This window comes from Lissotriton helveticus, chromosome 2_2 (assembly GCF_964261635.1).
Source record: "Lissotriton helveticus chromosome 2_2, aLisHel1.1, whole genome shotgun sequence".
Lineage (NCBI taxonomy): Eukaryota > Metazoa > Chordata > Amphibia > Caudata > Salamandridae > Lissotriton > Lissotriton helveticus.
Window position 1 is genome coordinate 41,689,905 of NC_136060.1, and position 26,757 is coordinate 41,716,661.

Below are 26,757 nucleotides of genomic sequence, written 5' to 3' on the forward strand. Positions count from 1 at the left end.
TAGAGATTAAACAAGGTGGGGCTCAGGGAGGAGCCCTGAGGCACTCCCTGGCCCAACCCGATCTCTCTAGAGTAGCAATCGCCCAGATGGACCTGAAAGCGTCTGTCAGATAGAAAGGATCCTAGCCAACCCAGCGCTGCACCTGAGATACCCCCTTCCTCCAGACACTGTAGCAGAATGGAGTGTGCTACAGTGTCAAATGCAGCGCTGAGGTCTAGCAGGATTAAAGCCATGGTTTGGCCTTCATCCGCACCCTGACGCAAGGCTTCCACCGCCATTAGAAGAGCTGACTCCGTCGAATGACGGGGGCGGAAACCAAACTGAGAGTCGTGGAGCAGACAGGCATCATCCACGTACTTCATCAGCTGGAGATTGACAATCTTTTCCGCAACTTTAGCCATATAAGGCAGGAGAGAGATGGGACGTAGATTCTCAAATTTATCAAAGCTAATGTTGGCTTTTTTTTGCAGCGGGAGAACAATCGCTTGTTTCCATGCAGCAGGGACAGTCTGCGTCTCATAAGAGGTGTTGAGCAGAAGGCGGATGTGTGGTTCGAGAACATCCAGACTTCCTAACAGCCGTCTGGGAGTAGTGGGGTCCCTAGGTGAGCCAGATCGTATTGATCCGCAAATGCGGATGAGCTCCTCCGTCGGGGGGGTAGTGAAGCTAGACAGCCGTTGTTTCCCCAGTCCCTTGGTAGTTGTCCCAAACCTCGGGATTGGAGCCATCTGGTGTGGGAAGGAGGTGTAGATTGTTGCTACCTTATTGGCAAAATATTCTGCTATTCGGTCGCAACCCTCCACCGTGCAGAGTTCTTCCGGCACTGCTACAGGTTTCCCTACCGATAGTGTTTTATAGATTAGGAACAGTTCTTTAGTGGAATTTTCAGCTTCCAAGATCCTGGTGCCAAAGTATGTCGTCTTGGCCTTCCTAATCAATCTATGGTAGGTTCGCCGAATAGCGTTGTATTCGGTTTTCGCAAGCACCGTAAGGGTCTTTCTCCATAGTCGCTCTGCACGTTTACACACCACTTTGGCTGCCCGTACCTCCTCATCATACCATGGTGCCGTACCCTGCAACCGACCACCCCTTCTTGATATGCCCAATGGGGCCACTTGATCCAAGGACTCCGTAATGAGCAGGTCCAAGTTGGTGTTTAAGGCTTCCACTCCCACTCCCCCTAAACGACCTTTATCCATAAGGGCCTGATTAAATTTAATTTGGGAGAAGTTAGACCAGCGTCGACTATGGTGCCTGGAGGCCGATGGTATCACCGGTCGAGCTCCCTGAATCTGGATCTGAAAGGGAACCAGGTGGTGATCTGTCCAGGGAATGGGAATAGGGTCGGAGACAACAACCTGTTCCCAGTTCGCAAAAACCGGATCTAGGGTATGGCCTAGTTGATGAGTGGGCTGAAGAACTTTCTGCACAAAGTGTAGAGCTTCCATGCTTTGTTGGAATTCACTAGCTGCTCTGTCAGTGGGATCATCAAGATGGAGATTGAGATCCCCCAGTACCAAATAATTCTCCACTCGCAGTGCTGCCTCAGTAATACCTTCGAGAAGGCTCTCACTGAAACGAGCAGCAGTGCCAGGTGGCCTGTAGATCAAAAGGCCCTTCAGAGTGCAACTCCCGTTGACAGAGATAGAAAATTCCCCAACCTCACCATCCACGATCTTCGCCTGTTCTAAGTGGCAATGAAGGCCCTGTCTGGCCACAATAGCTATCCCGCCGCCTCTCCCAGTTTCCCGGTCTAACCTCACCAGGGAGTAGCCCTCTGGGATAGCGTCAAGGACCTCGGGCGTGGAGTATTGGTCTAGCCACGTTTCCGTGATAAAAACCAAGTCCCAATGTTTATTAGTAAGGAGATCATGCAAATCCAAACAATGTTTTCGCAATGATCGGACATTTAGCAGACCACACACCAAGGCCTGAGGGCCCCTAGATGTCTTAGTGCCCTGATTGAAGATAAAATTGCAATGGTCACAGCCTAGAGTGTTTTCCACCTTCATTTTATGCAGGCATGTCTCGGATTGAAGGCCCCGAAGGGCCAGCAGATCCTCACGGCTCCAGGTTACAAGCCTCGATAAAAGGCCAGGGGGGATGGCCCTAGCCCGCGCCCGGCCGCGGACGGGCGCAGACGGGCTTAACTTAGGCGAAACTTCGGCGCGCCATCGTCGCGCCCGCTGCGCTCGTCCGCTGCGCTGCCTAGGGCACATCCGCCTTTTATCCCCCCCTGCGTCCAACAGCTAGAGCGCTGCAGATGGAAAGCAGGAAGTAGCTGGCTCGGACCCTCCACGCTTCTTGACTAAGCTCTTCAACTCATTTTTTGAGACGGGCGCGGTGACCGATTCTATGTCTGAGGCAGCCATTTCGGTCATCCTAACGCCTTCCAAAGATCCCACAGAATATGAATCTTACCGACCCATATCATTATTGAACGTCGATGCAAAAATCTTCGCCAACATCCTGGCATCACTTCTAAACCCAATGATGGGGGGTCTGATTGACCCCGATCAGGCCAATCAGGCCGGCTTTATTTCTACTAGACAGGGGGGGATAACACCAAGCGCTTTTTTCATCTTATGGATAGCGTCCAGAGGTCACTCAAACAAGCTCTGTTTTTATCGATAGACGCCGAGAAGGCATTCAACAGGGTGAGTTGGACCTATCTATTTGATACTTTGCGCTACTTTGGGTTTGGTGCAATGTTTATAGCGTGGAACAAATGCATCTACCGGGAACCTAGAACCTTTATCCGTGTCAATGGACCCATCTCCACCACCTTCCCGATCTCCCGGGGGATGAGCAGAGGTGCCCTCTGCACCCCCTATTGTTTGCTCTGTGTATGGAGCCTTTTGTGCAACGCTTGAGGAATGATTCTTAGATAGAAGGAATCAAGTTTGGAAAAGACATCCTTAAGGTCAGCTTATATGCTGATGTTGTTATACCATTGCATATGAAGCCTCAGACTAATCTGCCAGCACTAATCACCGAATTAAATACATTTGGTGAGGTTGCGGGCTTTAAAGGCCACTTTACTAAATACCAAATACTTAATCTTTCTATCCCAACTGATATAGTTGAAAACATACAACAACAGTTTCCATTTCAATGGACGCAACAGGAGATCTCATACCTGGGAATTCGGCTGGCCCCAACTATAGCTCGAATGGTGACATCACATTTTCAACTGCACGGTGGTGCTGCATCAGGAAAAACAGGCACTGAATGTCGATGCATGGATTTTCTTCAGTTCTTTGCAGCAAAACCACCTCCAATGGCCCAGAACTGGAGTTGGCATAACTTGGCAGGTCAGAACTCCCAGCAGTGGAGTTCAGGGCTGCAGATGATGTCTTTGATGGATCTGAGACGTCTTAACAGGAGACAAGCACACAAACCCTTGGAGAGCCTTGGCAAGCAGGATACAGAAAGCAACGTCCAGTCCTTTCACTGTCCTAGACCGACACAGCTAGCAGTAGGCTAGCACAGCACAACAAGCAGAGAGGCAGTTACCCTCCAACAGCTTCTTCAGCTCTTCTTCTTGGCAGAACCTCCTCTTAGTCCAGAAGTGTCCTGAAGTTATGGTGTCACAGCTCCAGTACTTAGTAGGTACATTTCAAAGGAAAGTTTTTGTAGTGCACAAGACCCTGCCTTTCCCTGGCCTGGCTCCAGACACACTACAAGGGGGTGGAGACAGTTTTGTGTGAGGACAGACACAGCCCTATTCAGGTGTCAGTGACAACTCCTCCCATCACTCTAGCTCAGGAAGACCCATCAGCCTCGTGATGGGCTTTCAGAATATGCAGGGCATACCTGAGCATCCTTTGAGTGACTGTCTAGAGTGAATGCACAAACAGCCCAACTGTCAAACTCCCTCAGACGTGGATTCCACTGCCAGGCAGAGTCTCAGAATAGTAAAGCAAGAAAAAGGCCCACTTTCTAAAAGTGGCATTTTCAAACATGCACTTTAAAAACCAACTTCACTAAAAGATGTATTTTTAAATTGTGAGTTCAGGGACCCCAAACTCCAAAACTCTATCTCTTCCAATTAGAAGTTACACTTGTAAGAGGTTACAAGGCAGCTCTAATGATAACCTATGGGAGAGATAGTCCTTGCAATAATGAAAATCGAAATAGCAGTATTTCACTATCAGGGCATGCACAACACACCAGTATATGTCCCACCGTTCACACACACTGTATCCTGCCTATAGGGCTACCTTGGACCTACCTTAGGGGTGCCTTACATGTAGTAAAAGGGAAGGTTTGGCCTGTCAAGTGGGTGCTCTTACCAGGTCGACATGGCAGTTTAAAACTGCACGCACAGACACTGCAGTGGCAAGCCTGAGGCATGGTTACAGGGCTACTCCTGTGGGTGGCACAATCAGTGCTGTGGGCCGGGCCACTAGTAGCATTTGATTTACAGACCCTGGGCACACACAGTGCCCTTTACCAGGGACTTACCAGTAAATCAAATATGCCAATCATGGATCACCAATCACAATTACAATTTACACATGGAGCACTGATCAGCAGTAGAACAGTGCACAAGGTTCTAAAACCAGCAAAAAATGAAATGCAGCACAGTCAAAAACAGGATGTCAGAACCAAAAAAGACAGGGGGGAAAACATGCCAAAGATACTAGGTCTAACAAGGACACTGAAACAGTAAGCATTTCTGTTCTATTTTAAATATTTCACGGGGTTCATCTTGATACCTGGCATGAAATATTTTCAAACTCTGAGTGCACACCCATATTTTTTTTTTATTTTTAGGTTCCTATATTACGTTTCCAACCATGCAGCAAGTTTTAAAGTATGTTTGGCTGCATTTGCCAGCTATTTAAACATGTTCAGAACAGGAGAGGTATGTCTGTTCCATTTAGAAACCAGCCTGATAGTTGAGTGGACAAAAGCCATTTGTGATGGCAGTGGATACTGGGGAAAACTTGTGAGAAGTGAGCTTCATAGTCTATCCCTATAAGCATAGGAGACTTTAATCATTTATGGAGCGCGGAAAATCGCATGTGAGAGTCTTGAGGCACCACAGCTGTATGCTGCTGCGTGTAGGGCGGATCAGTCAAGCAACCAGGTCTTAGTTCCCTTCTGAATTGCTGGATTAATGGAGAGGTCATGAGGTGCAGGGGGAGGCCGTTCTAAGCCTTGGCTGCCAAGTACGAGAAGGACCGTCCTTCACTGTTAGCTCAGCTGATCCAAAGGGTGCCAGCAAAGGAGGCTGATTGAAGGTGTCGGGTTGGTTGGTTGGACTGAACCAAAGTTTCGAAATTATCATCTGAGATGAAGGACTCAGTTCCTCCAAGATGCCTGAGGTAGAACTGAATGCTTTTAGGCATGGAGTTAATGTGCGCTTTAAGATATAGGTTTTTGTCAAACACAACGCTGAGCAATTTTGTAGTGTAGATTATACGAGGACTACAGTCAAGCAAGTTGAGTGAGTTTAATCAGACTTGAAATGGTATCATGCATTGTGTCAGGGATATCAGAGGAAATTCTGTTTTCAGTAGATTGAGTTTGAGATAATGGTTAGATGAGAATGAGGTTTTATGTCCCTTTCAGGTGGGCTTGAGGTCTGGTACCTGAACCATTGATCACCTTTTTAGGTTTCAGCTAATATATTGGAAGATGGTTACTATTGTCAAAGGTAGACTCTACGCAGTGTTTGTGGACCTCAGAGCTGCCTTCGATTTGGTCCTGATGGCAAATCTTTGGTCTTTGTTGAGAGAGATGGTTGTTCCATAGTATTTATGTGAAATCATTGAGTGGCTGCATGAATGTACCTACACCCAGGTATGTTGTGGAAAGTTGGGTGATGTGACTGTACCATTTTCAGTGAGTAAAGGAGTGCAGCAGGGTTGTGTATTGGCACCAACCCTTTTTACCTTGTTTATTAATGGACTTGTAAATTGCTTAAATGAGCATGACAACGATGCACCTAAATTAGTAAGCATGAGAGTTCCTGTCCTTACATTCACAGATGATACTCTCTTTCTCGCTAAGCCACCCATGGGGATCCCAAGAGTATTGGGCCAGTCTAGCAAATTTTGTAGTTATAGGGTACTGGAAATTAACGTGTCCAAAACCAAATATATGTTTTTAATCCTTGCCATACCTCTTGATTGAATCCAATGCTGAATGGGATCCCACTCGAGCAGGTCTATACCTTTGACTATCTGGGTGTTACCTTAGATGGGAAGATGGAATGGGCCCAACATATCTACAAGTGAAGGCTAAAATTAGAACCGCAGATTGGTGGCCTGATGAAGATTTATAGAGGACTTCACTTTAAACCGTTTTCTTCAGTTCTTTATTTATATCAGTCCTTGAGGGTGGCCTTATACGGTGCGGAGCTTTGGGGTCACAAATGACATCAAACAGCTAGAAATAGTGGAACATCCATTTTTAAGGCAAGTGTTGTGTATTCCGGTCAGCACCCCCTTGATTCCCCCGAAGTTTGATGCTTGTCTTAGACCTATCTCAGAGTGGGTGGCAATAAGGCCTCTAATTTTTGGGAGGAGATGATTTTGGGTTACATCCAAATTGACATTTTACCATAATGGTCTTGAGGAAATCCTTAGGTATCCTGCTACTGCAGATCTCTCCTGGATGAGACATGTAAGAGAAATGTTCTCTGAATTGGGTTTAGATAAATCGATGGAAAGACCCCAGGGGAAGCTGTAATTCCATTTCAGTAATTGAATTGAAAGCATTGTTCGATCTTATTAGCTCAATAAATTCCTAACTTTATCAACATTGGGTACACTAAAAGGAACATTTTTATTGATAAATGAGTTTTACTGTGCAGTCTTTTCTAGATGATATTGAACCAAACATGGCCAGGAAACGTTATATCCTCTTCAGATATGGTACTTTGCTACTTTGCACTTTCACCTCAAGATGGGTGGAGCCATCTGATCTTGTTGCTATGGGCTGCCCATCCTGTGCCTATCGCAGGGTGAGGGCCAGGTGGATAACTCCAATCTGTAGACGTCTAGGTGTCAAAAGGCACCTGGAGGTGTGTGGAATCCTTCAGACAGATTCATCGGCCCCAAAGGTGTTTGCAGTATAGAGTTTTTTTAATGATTATGTGGTTTGAACGGAAGAAAATAGGAGTAGCTGCCTAATTTGATTGATTAAAATCTCCAAATAGATTTGTTGGAATCAAAGGTGATTGGAATATCAGGGTTTTTAATGAGTGTATGGTTTGTCTGGAAGAAAATGTCAGTAGCTGCCTAACTTGACAAATTAGGAACTTTTAAGGTGTACAATTGATAGTGACCAATTGATTTTAAGATTTTAAATCATTTGCATTGACCTTACGAAACTGTGTGGCGTAGTAATAAGATTTCATGCATTTATTATTTTAAGATTATGAATGTATATTATGATAATTAAGGTTTTATGATTTTATATGCATGTCTCTTTTATGGAATTTTTATTTACTGAAATAAAGAGTGTAGATGATGATGCATTTGAAACAATGGGGGGCAAACAAGACTGGAGTCTGGGAAGGTATAAGGATGTCTTCCATAGACTAGACTTTCAAATCGAGCTTAATAACATGACATAAAAGTGGACCAACATTTTAGAGTTTCTGAGAAGAGAGCCTAGAGCTTCCTTATATTGACTGAAAGGAGAAGGCAGGGATAGAGTACTGTTGAATACCTGGCAGCAGAGGGGTGGGCAAGGAGATACTCTTATATTTGTTGGCATCCGTTTTTCTGAAACCACCTGATAAATGTGCCCTTCATACCTATTCCTATTCTAAGTGCTTACAGAAGGCTGGCGTGGTTAAAGGTGCCCAACGCCAAAAACCAGTCTAGGAGTATAACTGGCCAAAACTTTCTTCATTCAAAATGACCAAATATTATCCAGGAGTTTATCATCCTCAATCAATTTATTAGAATGAGTTCCTACACAACTTTGAATGCTTTATATGGGACATGTAGATTGGAAGCTAAGTGGACATTATTCCGATACTCCGGGGCAGCTTTATTTTTTGTATAGGAAGGGAGTGACCTGAACAAGATTTAGGTCATCAGGGACTATTCCTTGTTTCTACAGAGGTATTGTCTACATTAGTTCAAAAGTAGTGCTGATGGTATTGCTAATATTCTTGTGAAGTGGGACCTGAATGGGATTTTTCAGGTGGGAGTAAGGTTTGAGTCTAGTGATAGTATAAGAAATGTTTCTGTGAATTACGTTCCTGAAATCAAGTCAGATCTGAGAGTACGAGTACAACACGTATAAGAAGGTAACCAAACCTGTCTGCCAGCATAGGTTGCTACTCTCATTCTAATTATGATATCTAGTGTGAAGCTTTTCTGTTGGGTGGTGTTGCATAAAGGTTTGCATGACCAATATTTAGAAGTATTCAGAACAGAAGGGAGACAGATAAAGTAAAAATTGTAAGTCAATCTTCCCAAGGAAGATATTGTTGGACTGTGAGAACAATGCTTCTATAATCAGATCTGTACGGTACTCAACAAGCATAAGCATGTTTCCAGGTGGGTGATATATTAATTAGAAATTGGTCATTATCCTCTCAAAGGTTAATAGTCTACAGATAGACACTGGAAGGTAAGTAACATTCATTTTTCAGACCTTTGCATTAAATCCTATGTTTGTACATGACTTCCACCTCACCTCCATTGGTGAGAGAGCGACAATGGCTTGTAGGTGAATAAGTGGGTCAGCATGTGGATACGTTATGTAAAATTTAGGGTGAACACAACTATTTTCCACAAGTGCATACGTATTTGTGTATTAAGGAAAAGTATGTAATCGTATTTTGTCAGAAAGATATATAACTGCTTTTTAAAGAATAGAAATGCATCCAATTGAACTGTAACATTTACCATTGTTTTATGTAGTCTTGTTACTTGTAGGGCTTCTCCTTGTAATTAGATTTTAGGAGGGAAAGCTATCCGAAAGCTTAATAAAAAATGTGTGCCTTTAGCTGTTCTCATGAAGGTTTGACAATGGTGGTGGCTATATGCAGCACATAAGACAATTTAAAGAGCCAGCCCATGTGACGAAGATAGTGAAATTCAGCGGTTTACGCCAGCTCTATTAACATGCAGATGTCCGCTGGCCTTTTATAGACGTCACTCACCAACATGGGTGGGTGAAGCTAGCCATAGAATGTAAGGGTCCTTTGATAGTTCCCCCGTCTGTCTGCCTTTATACTTGTAGGGAGGAGGGGAGTGTGTCGGCTTGCTTTCTTCTCAAAAGCACATGCTGTCTGCACATACCTTATCTGCCCCTCTCTGGCAGCATTTTCAGGACAGGAAAACAGGGCTGTGGTGACCTTGACTCACTGGCATGCGTCCAGGATGATTTCAACGCACTCCACCCACATACTCTGACTTATAGAACTCAGCAGACTGAGCAACACTACAACACCTCTAGCACCTGAGGGTAGTCCAAAAGTAGGGCTTTTCTGTAAGAGACAGGTCAATATACATAAGTCTGACGACAGTTCAAAGGAACAGGGACATATCTTTTCTGTTAATGCTCTGAGCAGTGGGCTAAACGATGTTGCAAACACGCTAATTATTTCTGAAAGTAAAAATGTCAGCTAAAACACATTGTGTATTAGAACGTAGACGTGCATTATAAAAAAATCACTTTAATGAGTACAAAGCATTCTGTCTTTTACCTCTTGCCCAGAGAAGACAAGGACAGTGTCCACTTCTGCTGCACCGCCTCTGTCAACTTCCCCCCCCCTAACACGGCGGAAGAAAGGTAGTACTGAGGTGGTGCGGACAGCTATTCGTTTGTTGTAGCCCCCGGCAGCTATTCGTTTGCTGTACCCCCCGGCCTCCTACCCCCTGGGGCTCAAAGAGGTCCTGGGAAATACTGATGCACATGCTTATCAGACCCGTATGGAAGAGCAAATCCCTTGGATACTTAAAGGCAGACATGACTCCGGAACCACTGTACTTTGAAAGACCATGTTGTACACGGGCATCGCGAGACAAATGGAGATCCTATGGATTACCATGTTGGTGATGGCAAGGAGTCCCCTGAATCCAATCTTGTTAGGGAACGGTTGTCCACGCCACAATAGCTATCCTGAATATTACCTTGAAACCTGGCTCCCCTAGACCATATAGAATCCCTGGCCTTCCCCTGCACTGCTTTGCAAATACCGCAGGGGGGGAAATCTTGGACGGGTGTCCATTAGGTACAGTTTCAACCAGGAAACTCTACAGGGCAACGAGGCAGAACAGAATCATCTGCACAGCAGTACTTGTACTACCATTATAATGGTCACCACCACCCTGTTAATCTCCCATCATACCCTTGAAAGTAAATGGAATTCCTGCCCTTGGCCAAGGCCAAAAACTGGTGCAGATGCGACAGGGACTTCACTAGATTATGCTTCTGTCCAACAAGAAATGGTGTGTATACATAATTAGTCTTCAATTGTATGAATATTGGTTGACGCACAATTTTTCTAGATTTGATCCGCTTCAGTTGCCAGTTGCATATGGCACAGTTTTGGAGAAAGTTCCGATTTAAAGGTTGTTAAATTTGTAGACAAATATCATCACGTCTGTCTTTGCTCGCAGACTTTTGTTTCTCTCATTGGTGTGTAAAATGTGTGAACAATGTAAAACAATTCACTGGTGATTTTTCTATTAATGTCTTTTCTATTTACTTTTTGAATGTTGAAGTCTTATATTTTCTTTTTAGGTTTGCTTGTTTCATGAAAGACAGTGCAAGTGGAGCACTGCCTAATATAACGTTGCAAGGAGCAATCTCTGGCCTATCCCGAAAGCTATGCAACACTAGAACAAATGGTAAAACGTTCTTCTTTGCTATTGGGAATAAAATTGCTAAACTTTATTCAGTACGTAGGCTACATGTATTGCTTTGCTTCATAATGTTGCTTGAACTATTTTTGTATGCTGTTGTGGAATTACCAACCATCCAATTTACTGCTTTAGGTGTCACTATTTTTAGATCATTCCCCTGTTTAAAAAAATCCCTAAGAAGGGACTCAGATTGGTCTACTTTCCAGTTATAAGCCAAGGCACACTTTTAAATACAAAATATGAACAATTAGTGCTCTTTTTGGAGGGGCCATACCTGTTCACCATATTGTCCAGGAAGGGTTTGAGTCCTAACTTCAACAAACTGATCTGTCTGCTCTATATGAAGCCCACGGCGAGACTAAAAGCAAATGGGTTACTGTCGGACCCCTTCCCAATAACACGTGGTACCAGGCAGGGATGCCCTCTCTCGCCGCTGCTGTTTGCGATGGCCATCAAACCACTGGCAGCCAGAATATGCCAACATCATATGGCAAGGGGGCTTGGGTTCACGGACAGAGGTTTAATAATATCAATGTATGTGGACGACATCACGCTATACATCCATAAGCCAGATGGGAATCCTAACCCAGTGTTGAGGGAGGTTCTCCAGTTCAGTGGCATGTCTGGAGTAAATGTGAATTGAACCAAATCGTCGCTTTTGCCCCTGACCGTTGCTCCACTTAGGACAGAACTCGAGTTTCCTTTGACCTGGGCAGATGGATCAGTGAACTATCTGGGCATATAGCTCAGCAGAGACACACAAGAAATATGGCGTATGAACTATGGCCACCTACTGGAGTGGCTGGAGCGTAAGACAGCAATCTGGTTCGCTGTCTCTGGTGGGCAGAATAGCCATAATCAAATTTATAGTCCTGCCCAAGCTGTTATATTTATTTGCAAATGTACCAATCCCCCTCACAAAAGCAGTCTTCAGAACCCTCCACTTCATGATGAACGCCCGGTATGGGCTGGGAACAGCCACAAGCTAATTGGGAACTACTGACACAACCGGTTTTGCATGGTGGGCTGGGTGTACCAGGCTTCGAAATATACGCACTGTGCGCACAAGCTCAATATCTCCACTATTTGGTGCACCCTATCCAATTTCAGTCGCAAGTGGCAATTGAGAAGGACGTGGCAGGCCAACTCCACTGCAGGTAGTTCATATCAACCATATCACAGAACAAACGGGGAGGTGAACACTGTAGAGACATTGCTATGGGCTTGGGAGGGTCTAAGGAAGGGTACCGGAACCCCATCGCTCTATACGCCCTCCATCCCACTAGCGTACCGCCCACTCAGCCCCCCTTTACAAGATAGAGGTGCTATAAAGCGCGCCCGCAACATGTGCCTAAACACACTAGTGGATTTATACCCAAGTGGGTAATTTCTAGAGAGGCTCAACAATTCAGGGGATGCTCCAACGCCCATTCTAGAAATGCGCCTATACTACCAACTCAGAACCATATTCAAAACACTACATAGCTTGTTTCCAGATGCGCCCACCATACTGACATCATTAGAAAATGTATTAACTATCTCTTCACCTCGTAAGCTAGTTACAAGTCTTTATAATTCAACTCAAACAACCGCAATTCTCACCACAGCTCGTGCGCTGGAGCAGTGTCGGGCAGACCTAGGCGCGTCCCCTACAGACGACTAGTGGAACCACTGCTGCTCCCAGCTCAGGCACCTATCACCAAACTACAAACTCATTAATTTTACGTTTTTTACACAGGTTGTATCGTACACCCTTACAGTTGCACAAAATGGGATTGCGACCGAATGTGAACTGTTGGAAATGTACCAAGAACAAACAACTTTTCTGCATTTAGCATGGTCCTGCCCCCCATATCCCGATACTGGAAAAGAGTATATGAGATCATACATTAAGACACGGGATTAGGACTGCAGTGCACACCGCTAGTTGCTTTGTTGGGGCATGTCAAGGAGGACCCCCCTGGAGTGGGTCGACTCACAGCTATGATGTTACTGCTCATGCAGGTTAGCGATACACTGGGGTGGTAACATGTTCCCTAAAATAGACACCTGGATACACAACATCACATACTGTCAAGAACAGCTGGCGGCCTTCTGGGACCTAATGCCACTAGCGTCTCGACCAAAAGATATTTGGGAGCCATTTATGGCATGGGCCAAGGAGAAGAATATGACACTGTCAGATACCACCCAAGTCGCATTAGATACATAACCATCAGTGCTTCTGAGTCGGATGCTGAAACCCTTTTCTCTAGACACAGAAGCCTCTTGTAAGTTGTTAGTTACATTCACCTACAGACCTATTCAGTCTGTACGCAATACCACACAAGCACAAGCCTAGTGCACTGCCTGGGTAACCTGTTAGATATTTCAATGTTGCCTAGATGTACTGTTTTGCTGCTTTTATAAACATGTATACTGAGATATTGTCTTTACATTACATGACAATTCCTTTACAGCGGATTCGTAATACAAACTGTAACATCGTTTAAGCTCTGGTGTATAAAAATACCTGAGATGCCTTGTTGTGCACTGTAACACGCAGTACTGTAATTTAAATATGGCTTGTAATGTTTTATTCATGTTTAGATAACATATAAACAAATTTTAAAAAACTAGTGCTCTTTGGGAAAGTTTCCTTCAGGCACTAAGTTCTTTGGATCAGCAGCCTTCTGCCATTGGCTCAAGACATCGTCAATCACTTTATCGATCCGTTCCCAATAGCAGTATATTCTGATTATCTCCTCAGCCCTCTTCAACATCACAGTTGAGACGTAGATGAGCAATAGCTCCTCCCACCAAAACAGTCACCAAGACTAAAATCTAAGTTTCCCATCTCTCTGTGATGCTTTCCCACCTCTTCCTACATTTTACAGTCACCATGTGTGTTGCAGCAGGTAAGTTGATAATTTTCAAAGGGTATGCTTTATCAGCCCCATGCTTTAGCCTCGTAGGTGAGGCCCAGCTAAAGCAGACCCAGTGGTGCAACAGACCATTACATAAGAGCTTCTGCTGCAGAGAAGCCAGGCAGGGACAGTGGGCAAGCACGCTGACTTGCAATGGTGTTCCACGGATGTATGACGTTACAACGCATACCTTTACAACGCCTACCTTTACATCGCACGTTTTACAACGCATACCATTACAACGCATAGTGCTTTGGGGCGCTGGATAGTGAATAGTTTAATTTACTATTCCAACTCCAGGCCCCGTGGATAGTAGGGAAGGTGTTGGATAGTACATTAAACCTATTCCCTATCCTAGAGCGCCCCCCAGTGCAATGCGTTGTAATGGTTTGCGTTGTAAAAGTTGCGTCGTAAAGGCACTGCGTGGTAAAAGTTGCGTTGTAAAGGATGTTTACCGCGTTCCACTCTTGTTGCATGTACGAAGCGTTTCTCAGGCACAATGGTGAACGTTCTTCTGGAGGGAGGAGCTCATATATAAAGAAGCAGCTGTTGTAGCTGGTTGTTGACTGGATACCAGAGAAGTATGCAGTATGCGAGTCTTCCAGTGGGAGTCTTGTTAGTTCATTGGTTCTGGTCAAGATAGAATTCTTTCCAAGAATGAGCAGCATCTTCAGTGCTTTCTTTTATGGAGCAGCTTATTGGTGCTGCAGTGGGAATCAGTTTAAAATAATATGATTTAGTGTCTCTCTCTCTCAGGGCTGATTCCCGTTTCAAGTTTCTCTTCTCCTTGATTAGAATATGCAACGGACCTTGGCCGTTGTATTTTGAGGAGCAAATGATCCCATAAATGATAATCACACCGGTTTGAGTTAGTTTTAAGGGTTTTATTTTCATTTGAGATTTAGTAAAATCTCCTTTTATTCAATTAGTTCAATATCTCATTAAAATAGCAGAATTGATAATGAAAGTATGAGTAGGTCAAAATCATAATAATATTGCATCAATCGCATTCTATAAAGGAAAGAATTCCTATTCTAAGAATGGGTTGAAAAGGTGTCAGAATGAACCCGTGAAGAGTTCCAGTTCAAGGGATAAAAGTGAGATAGAGTGTAAAGCTCAAATTCAAATAATCAATAACATTAGAATGTGAAGCGCAGCTACTCACCCAAAGGGGTCTCAAGGCGCTGAGGGGGGCACAGCTCCTGGATGTTCACTGAGATTCGTCGAAGAGCCAGGTCTTGAGGCCTTTCAAGAACTTGGAGAGTGTTGGTGTCAGTCGGAGGTGGATAGAGAGAGTGTTCGATGCATTGGCCGCGAGGAGGGAGAAGGAGCATCCTCCTGTTCTGGTCTTCACGATGCGTGGAACCGTTGTGAAGGATAGCTGGGCTGAGAGGAGGAATCTTTGGGATGAGTGGAACGAGAGTCGTTGGTTCATGTAGGTGGGCCCAGTGTTGTGGAGATCTTTGTGGGTGTGTGAGAAGCATGAAGGTGAGTCTCTTCTCGACGGGGAGCCAGTGTAGTGTCCGTAGGTGTTGGCTGATGTGGCAGTGGCACAGTAGGTTTAGGACTAGTCTGGCGGTGGTGTTCTGGATGGTCTGGATTTTCGGAGTGATGTTCTTATTGATCCTGGCGTAGAGTGCGTTGCCGTAGTCCAGTCTGTTGCTGATGAGGGCGTGGGTGATGGTTTTCCTGTGTTCAAGGGTAATCCAGTTGAATGTCTTTCGGAGTAGGCGGAGGGTGCGGTAGCAGAGAGAGGTGACAGCGTTGATCTAGCGGTCCATTTTGAGTTCAGAGTCCAAGATGATTGCAAGGTTGCATGCGTGGTTCGTGGGGGAGGGAGCGTTCCCGACGGCGGCGGGCCACCATGTGTTGTTACAGGCATCGGGGTGTGAGCCCATGATGAGTACTTTGTTTTGTCAGTGTTGAGTTGTAGGCAGCTGTTCTTCATCCACCCGGCAACAGCTTCTATTCCTTCTTGAAAGTTGTGTTTGGAGATGTTGGGTTCGTTGGATAGGGAGAGGATGATTTGGATGTCGTCTGCATACAATACAATGTTGAGTCCATGTGATCTGACAATGGATGCAAATGGGGCCATGTAGACGTTGAACTGGGTGGGTCTGATGGAGGATCCTTGGGGGACTCTGTAGGTGGTCGGTGTAGGTTCCGAGTGGAAATGAGGGGGTCTGACTTGCTGTCTTCTGCTGGAGAGGACTGAGCGGATCTAATCAAGTGCCTTGTTCCGGAATCCTGCGTCGTGGAGTCTGCGAGCTAGGGTGAGGTGTGAGACTGTGTCAAAGGCAGCGGAGAGGTTGGGAGGAGTTGAGGATGTTGTTTTCTTCTATGAAGGAGGCGAATTGACTGTTGACGGCTTTTTCCATGACTTTTGCCGGATACGGGAGTAGGGAGATCATTCTAAAATTCTTGAGGTTGATGGTGTCCACCGAGGTGGTTTTCAGGAGGGGGTTGATCTTGACGTGTTTGCACTCATCTCGAAGGAGCGGTTGATGATTCGTTGAAGCTCGTGCGATGATGTCTGCGGGTCTGTGGTATATGCTATAAAGAAAGAGTTATGAAACTCAGGAGAGCGCAAAGAAATAAGGCAAAATATTCATGCAGAAGCAGTAGCAACTGCAATAGGCAATGTAGTTCAGAAAGGTAGCAAATCAGGTTCCTGCCTTCAGCATGAAGGGCCCCATTTATGGGGTTTTGCCGTGGGGCAGTGACGCAGACCTTCCTGCTGTGCTGCCCTACGGTAAAAGAAAAGGGCAGGAATGGTCCGTATCTATCAGATATTGTGTATTCCTGTCATTTTCTCCTGTGCGGGCGCACAATGGGCTGCAAGGATGCTTGACTAGAGGGGATAATTATTTTTGTGCAGTAAGGCAAACCTTACTGCATAAAAATATTCACAAGAGGGGTGTTTCTCTTTCAATGTGTGCTGCAAAATGCAGCACACATAGAAAAAGAAAAAACATGGAGAAATTAAGATATTTCTCCTCGTTGATCCTCGCTTATGCCTCCCCTGGGAGGAGTACGTTTTTTGCGCTGCCACAGATTTACAATTTCTTGTAAATCTGGGGCAGTGTCACAAAGCTTTGGATGGTGCTGGGAACGCCCCCAGCACACCCATTGCATGCCCCTTTAATGCAGAAAACTGCGGTAAAGGGAACGATATTAATGAGGCAGCATTAAGTAAAAAAAGTGGATTAGTGCTACCTCGTAAATATGCAGCAGTCTCCTGCCGCACGGAACGTCACAAAAAGTGACATTCTGGCAGCAGAAGGGGCCGCATAAATGAGTCCCGTAGTCTTCAGCATTCAGCCCCAGGAGTGGATGGGGAATGGTGTATGGAAAAGCATAAGTGTAACAAGCATTGGAAATGCAATAGGTCTCGCATTAGAAAAGTTGGAGTAATTGATTTTGTAAATGACAATTTTTATTTATGTGTTGGTCTTGAAAATAGTCAAACAAAGATGCAAGCACAGTGTGAGGGTGAGGGTGCAACGCAGGGGGCAGGATTACAAACGCCACAGGAGTTGTTTTTGTAATAAAGTTGTGTTGTTGGTGATTGTTGCTGTGGTGGATTATAGTGATGTTGGTGTTGCACTGAGTGGTGCTGTGGTGGTGCTGAGTGATGCTGTGGTGGTGCTGAGTGATGCTGGGTGGTGCTGTGGTGGTGCTGGGTGGTGCTGAGCGGGTGCTGTGGTTGTGCTGTGGTGGTGCTGAGTGATGCTGTGGTGGTGCTGAGTGGTGCTGTGGTGGTGCTGAGTGATGCTGTGGTGGTGCAGAGTGATGCTGTGGTGGTACAGAGTGGTGCTGTGGTGGTGCTACGTGATAATGTGGTGGTGCTGAGTGATAATGTGGTGGTGCTATAATGTGGTGATGCTGAGTGATAATATGATGGTGCTGAGTGATAAAGTGGTTGCACAGAGTGATGCTGTGGTTGTGCTGAGTGATTCTGTGGTTGTGCTGAGTGTTGCTGTGGTTGCGCTGAGTGGTGCTGTGGTGGTGCTGAGTGGTTCTGTGGTGGTGCTGAGTGGTGCTGTGGTGGTGTTGAGTGGTGCTGTGGTGGTGCTGAGTGGTGCTGTGGTGATGCTGAGTGGTGCTGTGGTGGTGCTGAGTGGTGCTGTGGTGGTGCTGGGTGGTTCTGGGGGTGCTGTGTGGTGGTGCCGAGTGATGCTGTGGTGGTGCCGAGTGGTGCTGTGGTGGTGCCGAGTGGTGCTGTGGTGGTGCCGAGTGATAATGTGGTGGTGCAGAGTGATAATGTGGCGGTGCTGAGTGATAAGGTGGTGGTGCTGAGTGGTGCTGTGGTGGTGCTGAGTGGTGCTGTGGTGGTGCTGAATGATGCTGTGGTGGTACAGAGTGGTGCTGTGGTGGTGCTGAGTGATAATGTGGTGGTGCTGAGTGATAATGTGGTGGTGCTGTGGTGGTGCTGAGTGGTGCTGCATGGGAATGCTGTTCGACTGCTCGGAAATATTTCTGCTGTTTGTTTTGGTTCTGGCTGGCGGCGCCTCGGCCATAAATGAAAGATAAAGGGAGAGACTGCGGCATGGGGAGCGGGGCAGAGATGGGCTTCAGAGGAGAGAGCGCGCGAGGGGGGGTGACAGATAGTCATAGAGAGACCTCCAGCAGACTCAGAGGAGAGAGAGCGCGCGGGAGGGGTAGCAGAGAAAGACAGACAGTCAAAGAGAGAGAGAAGCTGAGACAGGCATTCCAAGAGAGGGTGAGAGAGGCAGTCACAGAGAGAGGCAAAGGCAGTCAGTGGATAGTGAGAGAGAGGCAGAGACGGGCAGAGGAGTCAGATAGAAGCATAAGAGAGAAAGGAGAGAGGCAAAGTAGAAAAGGCAGACAGACAGAGAGTCAACGGAAGAGAAATGGAGACAGGCATTCAAAAAGAGAAAGCGTGAGACAGTCAGGGCAAGAAAACAATGAAACAGGCAGAGAGAGAAAGTCAAAAAGAGAGAGCGGGGCAGAGATAGAACGTGGAAAAGTGAGAGAGGCAAAGTAGAAAAGAGAGAGACAGAGGGACAGAAAGAGAGACGGGCAGTCAGAGAGAGAGGCTGGTACAGACAGTGGAAGAGAGAGAGGCAGGGACAGGCAGGGAAGAGAGAAAGAGGGGCAGAGACAGACACATTGACAAAGAAAGAGAAGCAGCAGAAGCAGAGAGCGGATCAGAGAGGGAGGGAAATACAGGGGAAATGATAGAGGGGCAGAGACAGACACAGTGGAAATCACAGAGACAGGGAGGCTGATACACAGAGCAAGGCAGAGGCGGACTGTGGAAAGATAGATACAGAGACAGACACAATTGAAAAGATAGAGACATTCAGGGGCAAAGATAGAGAGAAGCGAAGAATGACAGTGGAAAAGAGAGGGGCGCAGACTGAGGCACAGAGAGAGGCAGAGAGCGGCAGCTGAAAAGAGAGAGGCAGAGACAGGCTCAGTGGAAAAGATAGAGAAGCAAAGGCACAGAGAGAGAGAGCGATAGACAGTGGAAAAGACGGCACGAGAGAGGCAGATATATTAGAGTAGAAAGAATGGCGAAAGAGAGAGAAAGAGGAGGAGAGACAGAAACAGGAAATATTTCTGCGGTTTGTTTTGGTTCTGGCTGGCGGCGCCTCGGCCATAAATGAAAAATAAAGGGAGAGACTGCGGCATGGGGAGCGGGGCAGAGACGGGCTGCAGAGGAGAGAGCACGCGAGGGGGGGTGACAGACAGTCATAGAGAGACCTCCAGCAGAGTCTTACATTTAGGAAGTCCTCTTTCACTAAATCATGAAGGTATACATCAAGTTCAATAAACTGGGTTCTAGAATATTAATTTAATGTAAATATAACTGGTGTGGCTCTGATTTTATAGTTTGCTTATACTTTTTTTGTTAAACAACTGTGTAAACTAAGTGTTCTGGCATCTAGATGAGACGGACCACATTGTAGAAAACCTCAAATCCAAAACCGTGGCATAATTTAAAGAAATATTACCACGGTAGCCCATTTTATTGGCTTTATAGCTGAAACAAGCAACTGTTAGAATAGAATTCAGTAAAAGCTAAAAACACATTGGGATTTTGACGAGAACAAAACATTAAGTGCCCACATTTTGAAAATCACTGGGATTGTTATCTCGCTAAACTAATGTTTAAGAGGGAAAAAGGTCAGTCGAACTCAACTGCGTGTACCAAAGATGAGGAAGAAGAACTGTTAAACTAAAGTGAAGTAAATAATTACAAGGGAGGAAGGGCGAGGAGACGCACGGGGAGCAGCAGCCTTTAATGTGCCGGCCGGCCGTGCAGTGAATAATTAGGGGAGGAGAAATGCCGGCCTGAGACCGAGCGCACTCTGCGGGCAGTCAGAGAGAGAGGCTGGTACAGACAGTGGAAGAGAGAGAGGAAGGGACAGGCAGGTAAGAGAGAAAGAGGGGCAGAGACAGACACATTGACAAAGTAAGAGAAGCAGCAGAAGCAGAGAGCGGATCAGAGAGGGAGGGAAATACAGGGGAAACGATAGAGGGGCAGAGACAGACAGTGGAAATCACAGAGACAGGGAGGCTGATACACAGAGCAAGGCAGAGGCGGACTGTGGAAAGATAGAAACAGAGACAGACACAATTGAAAAGACAGACATTCAGGGGCAAAGATAGAAAGAAGCGAAGAATGACAGTGGAAAAGAGAGGGGCGCAGACTGAGGCACAGCGAGAGGCAGATAGCGGCAGCTGAAAAGAGAGAGGCAGAGACAGGCTCAGTGGAAAAGATAGAGAAGCAAAGGCACAGAGAGAGAGAGCGATAGACAGTGGAAAAGAGGGCACGAGAGAGGCAGATATATTAGAGTAGAAAGAGCGGCGAAAGAGAGAGAAAGAGGAGGAGACACAGAAACAGGAAATATTTCTGCGGTTTGTTTTGTTTCTGGCTGGCGGCGCCTCGGCCATAAATGAAAGATAAAGGGAGAGACTGCGGCATGGGGAGCAGGGCAGAGACGGGCTGCAGAGGAGAGAGCGCGCGAGGGGGGGTGACAGACAGTCATAGAGAGACCTCCAGCAGAGTCTTACATTTAGGAAACAAAACGTGAAACTATGGTGCAGCCTCGAGAATTGGTAACATTACCTCAGGACCCAGAACATCATATGCTGCCTTCATTGAAAGGGATAATCTAACTCCTGAAATGTTCTTGATTATATAACCCAAGATCAAACAAAACCTAATTAACTATCGGAAGGAAAGCACGAGAACTTTAAAAAACACTTTCCTCCTTCACTAAAACATGAAGGTATACACCAAGTTCAATAAACTGGGTTCTAGAATATTAATTTAATGTAAATATAACTGGTGTGGCTCTGATTTTATACTTTGCTTATACTTTTTTTGTTAAACAACTGTGTAAACTAAGTGTTCTGGCATCTAGATGAGACGGACCACACTGTAGAAAACCTCAAATCCAAAATCGTGGCATAATTTAAAGAACAGGAATTATTACCACGATAGCCCATTTTATTGGCTTTATAGCTAAATCAAGCTACTGTTATAATAGAATTCAATAAAAGCTAAAAACACATTGGGAATTTGACGAGAACAAAACATTAAGTGCCCACATTTTGAAAATCACTGGGATTGTTATCTCGCGATACTAATGTTTATGAGGGAAAAGGGTCAGTCGAAATCAACTGTGTATACCAAAGATGAGGAAGAAGAACTGTTAAACTAAAGTGAAGTAAATAATTACAAGGTAGGAAGGGTGACGAGACGCACGGGGAGCAGCAGCCTTTGATGTGCCGGCCGGCCGTGCAGTTAATAATTAGGGGAGGAGAAATGCCGGCCTGAGGCCGAGTGCACGCTGGGGGACGCTTGAGATGCCTTTGGGAGGGAGGCTGGTGGCTTTGATGTGCATGCGCTTTTTGCCAATGCGCTTGCGCATTGAGCTTGCTTTTCACGGGCACTGCATGAACTCGCCAGTTTGGTTAACCTCTGGATAAGCCCCTATATTCTCGTAAGCTCAATGCGCAAGCGCGTTGACAGGCGAGAACTAAAAATGGCGATGTGCATAAAGGAGGCAAAAAGTGTTAACCTACTCTAGGAACCTGCATTATTCTAAACAGTCAAAAAGAAATGTTTCATCTTCGCCTTCACTTGTCCAATTGGCTCTCTGTATTCTTCTGAAAAAGGCTCACTTTTCCTTTCCCACGTTCAAGACAGTGAACTACAGACAGTTATCATGAAGCCTACAACTAAATTCTTACAGTGACTACATATGAGACTTTCAATTCCAAACCTCCTTCCCCACAAGCATGACTACATTTCTAACCTTCTAGTAAAACAAATTGTATGTTAGCTAAACAATGAACTATGCAAAATCACAACACCAGCTGTAACGAGAAATTATTTAGCACCACATCCCCTGTTATAAAATAAGGGAAACTATGTTAAAAGGTCAACATCTCTATTCAAGCATTACATTCTTGTGTGATTATTGTCATAATTCATCCAATGGTAAAGTTTCTAAGCAAACATTTCAAAAAGTTATTGTTATTAATCAGAAATATTTTGCAGAGGTAAGTAAAGCTTTTTATTAAAGGCAAAGCCATGAAAAGGCCAATATTTTAAACATTTTATGCATATTTCAACACATCCAGGCAATTCATTTCTGAAGCAAACCAGCTTTAGGCATTTTTTGAGGGCTAGTATGAATAAGTATAACTGCTTACTGTATTTTGTACATTTTTAAACATCTTTTTGGTTCAATATAAATTGCATGTTAATACTGCACATGTGACTTTAACTATATTATTTTGCATTTTTATATATTTATTTTATTTAGGGTTTTTTGTAAAGCGCATCAACCATATCCTGGAAGATATCACAGCGCTGATATATCAAGCTATCATTTTTATAGGAATTAGATGGCACAGAAACCTCATCTGTATGTTGTTAACACCCAAGTTTTTAATTTCTTACTGAATCTGAAATGTTCTACTGTAAGACACAGATCCAAAGTTAGCCTGTTCAACTGAACAGCCGTTAGATGAGAAAAGGAGGGGCCTCCAGCTCTAAGTCTTTATATTCGTTTTGATTTGGCCAATGTGAGATTGTGAGATCTCAGATGGCGAGTGTAGAATTCCAGTCTGCTTTGTAGGGTTGCTGGACCTATCTTATGCATCGCTTTTTGTGCATGTCAAAGTCATTTGAAATTTGCTCATTGGCACATGGGCAACTAATGTAGGCTCGCTATACAAGCAGATGCACAACGGTATCTGTCTTTATTACAAGTCAGTTTGGCTGCTATATTTTGCGTCACTTGAAGTCGATCAGACAAATCATCTACCATGGCCACATACAGAGCATTCCCATAAGCCAGCCTACTTGTTAAGATCCCCTGGACTATTGTTTTCCTCCAATTGACTGGGTTCCGTTGAAACAGTCTCCTTAGGTTAGCCCCCCCCACCCCCCCAAAAGGTAGAATCTCTGATTTTTCTACATTCAATTTGACGCAGTGATCTGATATCCAATTTGCAGTCTCCTATAAGCAGTTTACCATCCTATTTCTGGTGTCTTCATGTCCTTCTCATATTCATATCACCAGCTATGTGTCATCCGCATAGGAATATATGTAAAAATCCCATTTCTTCACAATCTTTGCAAGGGAAGACACACAAATATTAAAGAGTGTCAGGCTCAAAGAGGACCCCTTTGGGACTCCACCCTTAACTGTCTAGGGATGTGACTTAAAAGGGCCAATCTGTATTGTTTGAGGTCTATTTCCTAGAAAATAACTAAACCATTGCAATGCTTTGGAATGAAATCCAATATCATGCATTTTTTCAATTATAAACTGTGTGACACAGCCAGGTCTTGAGGAGTCTTCTGAAGGCGAGTAGGTCTTGGGTCTGCCATAGGTGGGTAGGGTGGCTGTTCCAGGTCTTGGCGGCGAGGTAGGAGAACGACCTGCCGCCCAACGTTGTTCGTTGGATGCGGGGGACGGCGGCGATGGTGAGGTTGGCGGAGCGGAGCTGGCGGGTGGGGGTGTAAAAGCTGAGTCTGCTGTTCAGGTATGCTGGTCCGGCGTTGTGGAGTACTTTGTGTGCGTGGGTGAGGAGCTTGAAGGTGATCCTCTTGTTGACTGGGAGCCAGTGTAGGTTTCTCAGGTGGGGAGTGACGTGGCTGTGGCGGGGGACTTTGACGATCAGTCGGGCGGAGGCGTTTTGGATGCGTTGTAGTCGCTGTAGGAGTTTGGCTGGGATTCCTGCATAGAGTGCGTTTCCGTAGTCCAACCTGCTGCTGGCAAGGGTCTGTGTCCCCGTTCTTCTTGTTTTGGTCAGGATCCACTTGTAGATCCTGCGGAGCATGCGGAGGGTGTTGTAGCAGGAGGAGACGGCGTTGACCTGTTTGGACATGGAGAGGGAGGAGTCGAGAATGAATCCTAGGTTGTGTGCAAGGTCGTGGGTGTCAGTGCTGTTCCCAGTGTGGTCTGCCACCAGGAGTCGTCCCAGGCTGAGAGGGTGGGTCCGAGGATGATGACCTCCGTTTTGTCCGAGTTCAGTTTCAGACGGCTGCTCCTCATCAAGACGGCGACGGCTTCATTCCCTCGTGGAGGTTGGTTTTGGCGGTGTGTGGGTCCATGGTGAGGGAGAGGATGAGCTGGTTATTGTCGGTGTAGGAGATGATGTTGAGGTCATAGTGGCGGGCCACTCGTGCGAGGGGGCCATGTATATGTTGAACAGCGTCGGCTTGAGAGATGAGCCCTGGGGGATGCCGCAGATGATGACAGTGGCTTCGGATCGGAAGGGTGGGAGGCGGACGCTCTGGGTTCTGCCGGAGAAGAAGGACGTGGTCCAGTCAAGGGCCTTCTCTTGGATTCCGGCTTCTGGGAGGCGTGTCTTTAGGGCACAATGGCAGACCGTGTCGAAGGCGGCTGACAGGTCCAGGAGGATGAGGGCCGATGTTTTGCCTTTGTCGAGTTAGCGCCTGATGTCGTCTGTGGCGGCGATGAGGTCTGTCTCGGAGCTGTGGTTTCGTCTGAATCCGGACTGGGATGGGTCCAAGATGTTGTCTTCGAGGTGGCGGGCCAGTTGCATGTTGACGATTTTCTCGATGACTTTTGCTGGGAACGGGAGCAGGGAGATGGGCCGGAGGCTTTTGAGGTCCTTGGGGTCCGCCTTGGGCTTCTTGAGGAGGGCGTTGATTTCAGTGTGCTTCCAGTCTTTCGGGAATGTCGCTGTATCGAAGGAGATGTTGATGATCTTCCGTAGTTGGGGTGCGATGGCTGCGTCTGCTTTGTTGAATACATGGTGTGGGCACGGGTCTGACGAGGATCCTGAGTGAATGGAGTTCATGACCGTGCGTGTTTCATCATCGCTGGCGTTGGTCCAGGAGGTCAGTCGGTTGGTGCTGGTGGTGTTCACAGGGGAGGTGGGGTCTGGCGTCGTAGGGGCGGTTGTGGTGTTGAAGCAGTTGTGGATGTTGGTGATCTTCAGGTAGAAGTAGATGGCTAGTGAGTTGCACAGTTCTTGTGAAGGCGGGATGTCCTTGGTGCTGGCGCTGGGGTTGGAGAGTTCCTTTACGATGCTGAAGAGCTCTTTGCTGTTGTGAGCATTGTTATCCAGGCGGTCTTTGAAGGAGGATCTCTTGGCTAGTCTGATGAGGTGGTGATGTCGGTGGATGGCGTCCTTGTGGGCTGCGTGGTTGTAGTCCGTGGATGTGAGTGCGTGGGTGCTGGCGAGGGCTTCAATGGAGTCGCAGAACTGAGCCCGGGGTCCGAGTGTTCCTTTGAGGGTGGTGTTGGGGTCGGTGTGGATCCGGAAGGGCAGGTGTTCAGCGGTGTTGAGGATGTCGTCTGCGTGGGTGGCGACAATGAGGGTGGACTTGTGGATGATGGCTATTCCTCCTCCGATTCCGTTGGCGCGATCCCTGTGTGTGATCTTGTAGCCTTCCGGGATGGCTATGGTGATGTTGGGTGCCGAGGAGGTCTCGGTCAGGAAGGCTACGTCTGGGGCGAAGGTGTCGAGCAGATCCCAGAGCTCGATGGCGTGTTTGCGTGTGGAGCGGGTGTTGAGGAGTATGCAGCGGAGGTGGTTGGGTCCCGTCCTCGTGGGTTTGGTGGTTCTGTCGCAGGTAAAGCTGCAGGTGCGGCAAGAGAAGGGTCCGTGGGTCCGTTTCGGGGCAGCCTGGAAGCTCTAAAATGTACCAATTAGTCTCCTCTAATGCTGGTTGTGTTTTAAATGTGGAATACATTATATGAATACAATTTTATTATTGAAGAAGTTGCTGACTTCTTCACAATGAGTTACAGAAGGAGTTAGAGACTGTGAGAAAGACATGTGGCATTAGCGAGCTCCTTCACTATTCTACAAAGGTTCTTCGAAGACCCATTATAGTCCTCAATTAGTTTCCACAAAATACTCTTTCTTTACTTGTTTGAGTGCTCTGTGATATTTATTCAACTCTTCCTTGGAAGTTTTCCTATCTGATGTTTTTTTGGATTGTCTCAGATTACGTTCCAGAGATTTGCACTTTCTCGTCATTATTCTAAATTCAGGCCAGTGCAATCTTTCTGAAGGCGAACCTTTGGTTACGTAGGTTATCTTCTGAGGAGCGCACTGATCCAAGGAATTAGTAATGGCTGCATTTATTTTTCCTACCTGTACAGCTACTGACATCTGTGGGAAAAAATAGATGGTGTAAAGTGCCTTGCAAATGAATGTGAGTTTATGAGACTCCAAGGTCTTCTCATAGCGATTAAAAAGATTTCAGTCTTAGAACAGATTCAGTTTGAAATGGACACAGTATACACAAGTTAAAAGTGTTGTCACATTCACAATTATTTTCAATGTGTGCTCATAATGCTTTGAGCCTCACAATGCCCTCCAAACAAGCAGCAGCAATCTCCGGATGTTGGGTAGCACCCGCGTATTTGAGCCCACCTCACATTGAAAGCTAGACCACTGACCTCCGCCCTGCAGTCAGTGCGGTTATTCTGGTAGTGCTGTTTCCTTCTCCTCACCTTCCAATAGTGTCCAAACTG

At 46.0% G+C, this 26,757-nt stretch overlaps 1 protein-coding gene across 1 annotated transcript in view; it reads left to right on the plus strand.

The window, feature by feature from the left end:
- The window catches only part of LOC144821628 (plasma kallikrein-like), a 182,373-nt gene that overhangs the window by 51,696 nt on the left and 103,920 nt on the right, over positions 1-26,757 (plus strand). Inside the window, exon 3 of the mRNA XM_078678867.1 lies at positions 10,723-10,829. Within this exon, the coding sequence (XP_078534993.1) occupies positions 10,723-10,829 (107 nt within the window). The remainder of the gene's footprint in view (positions 1-10,722; positions 10,830-26,757) is intronic.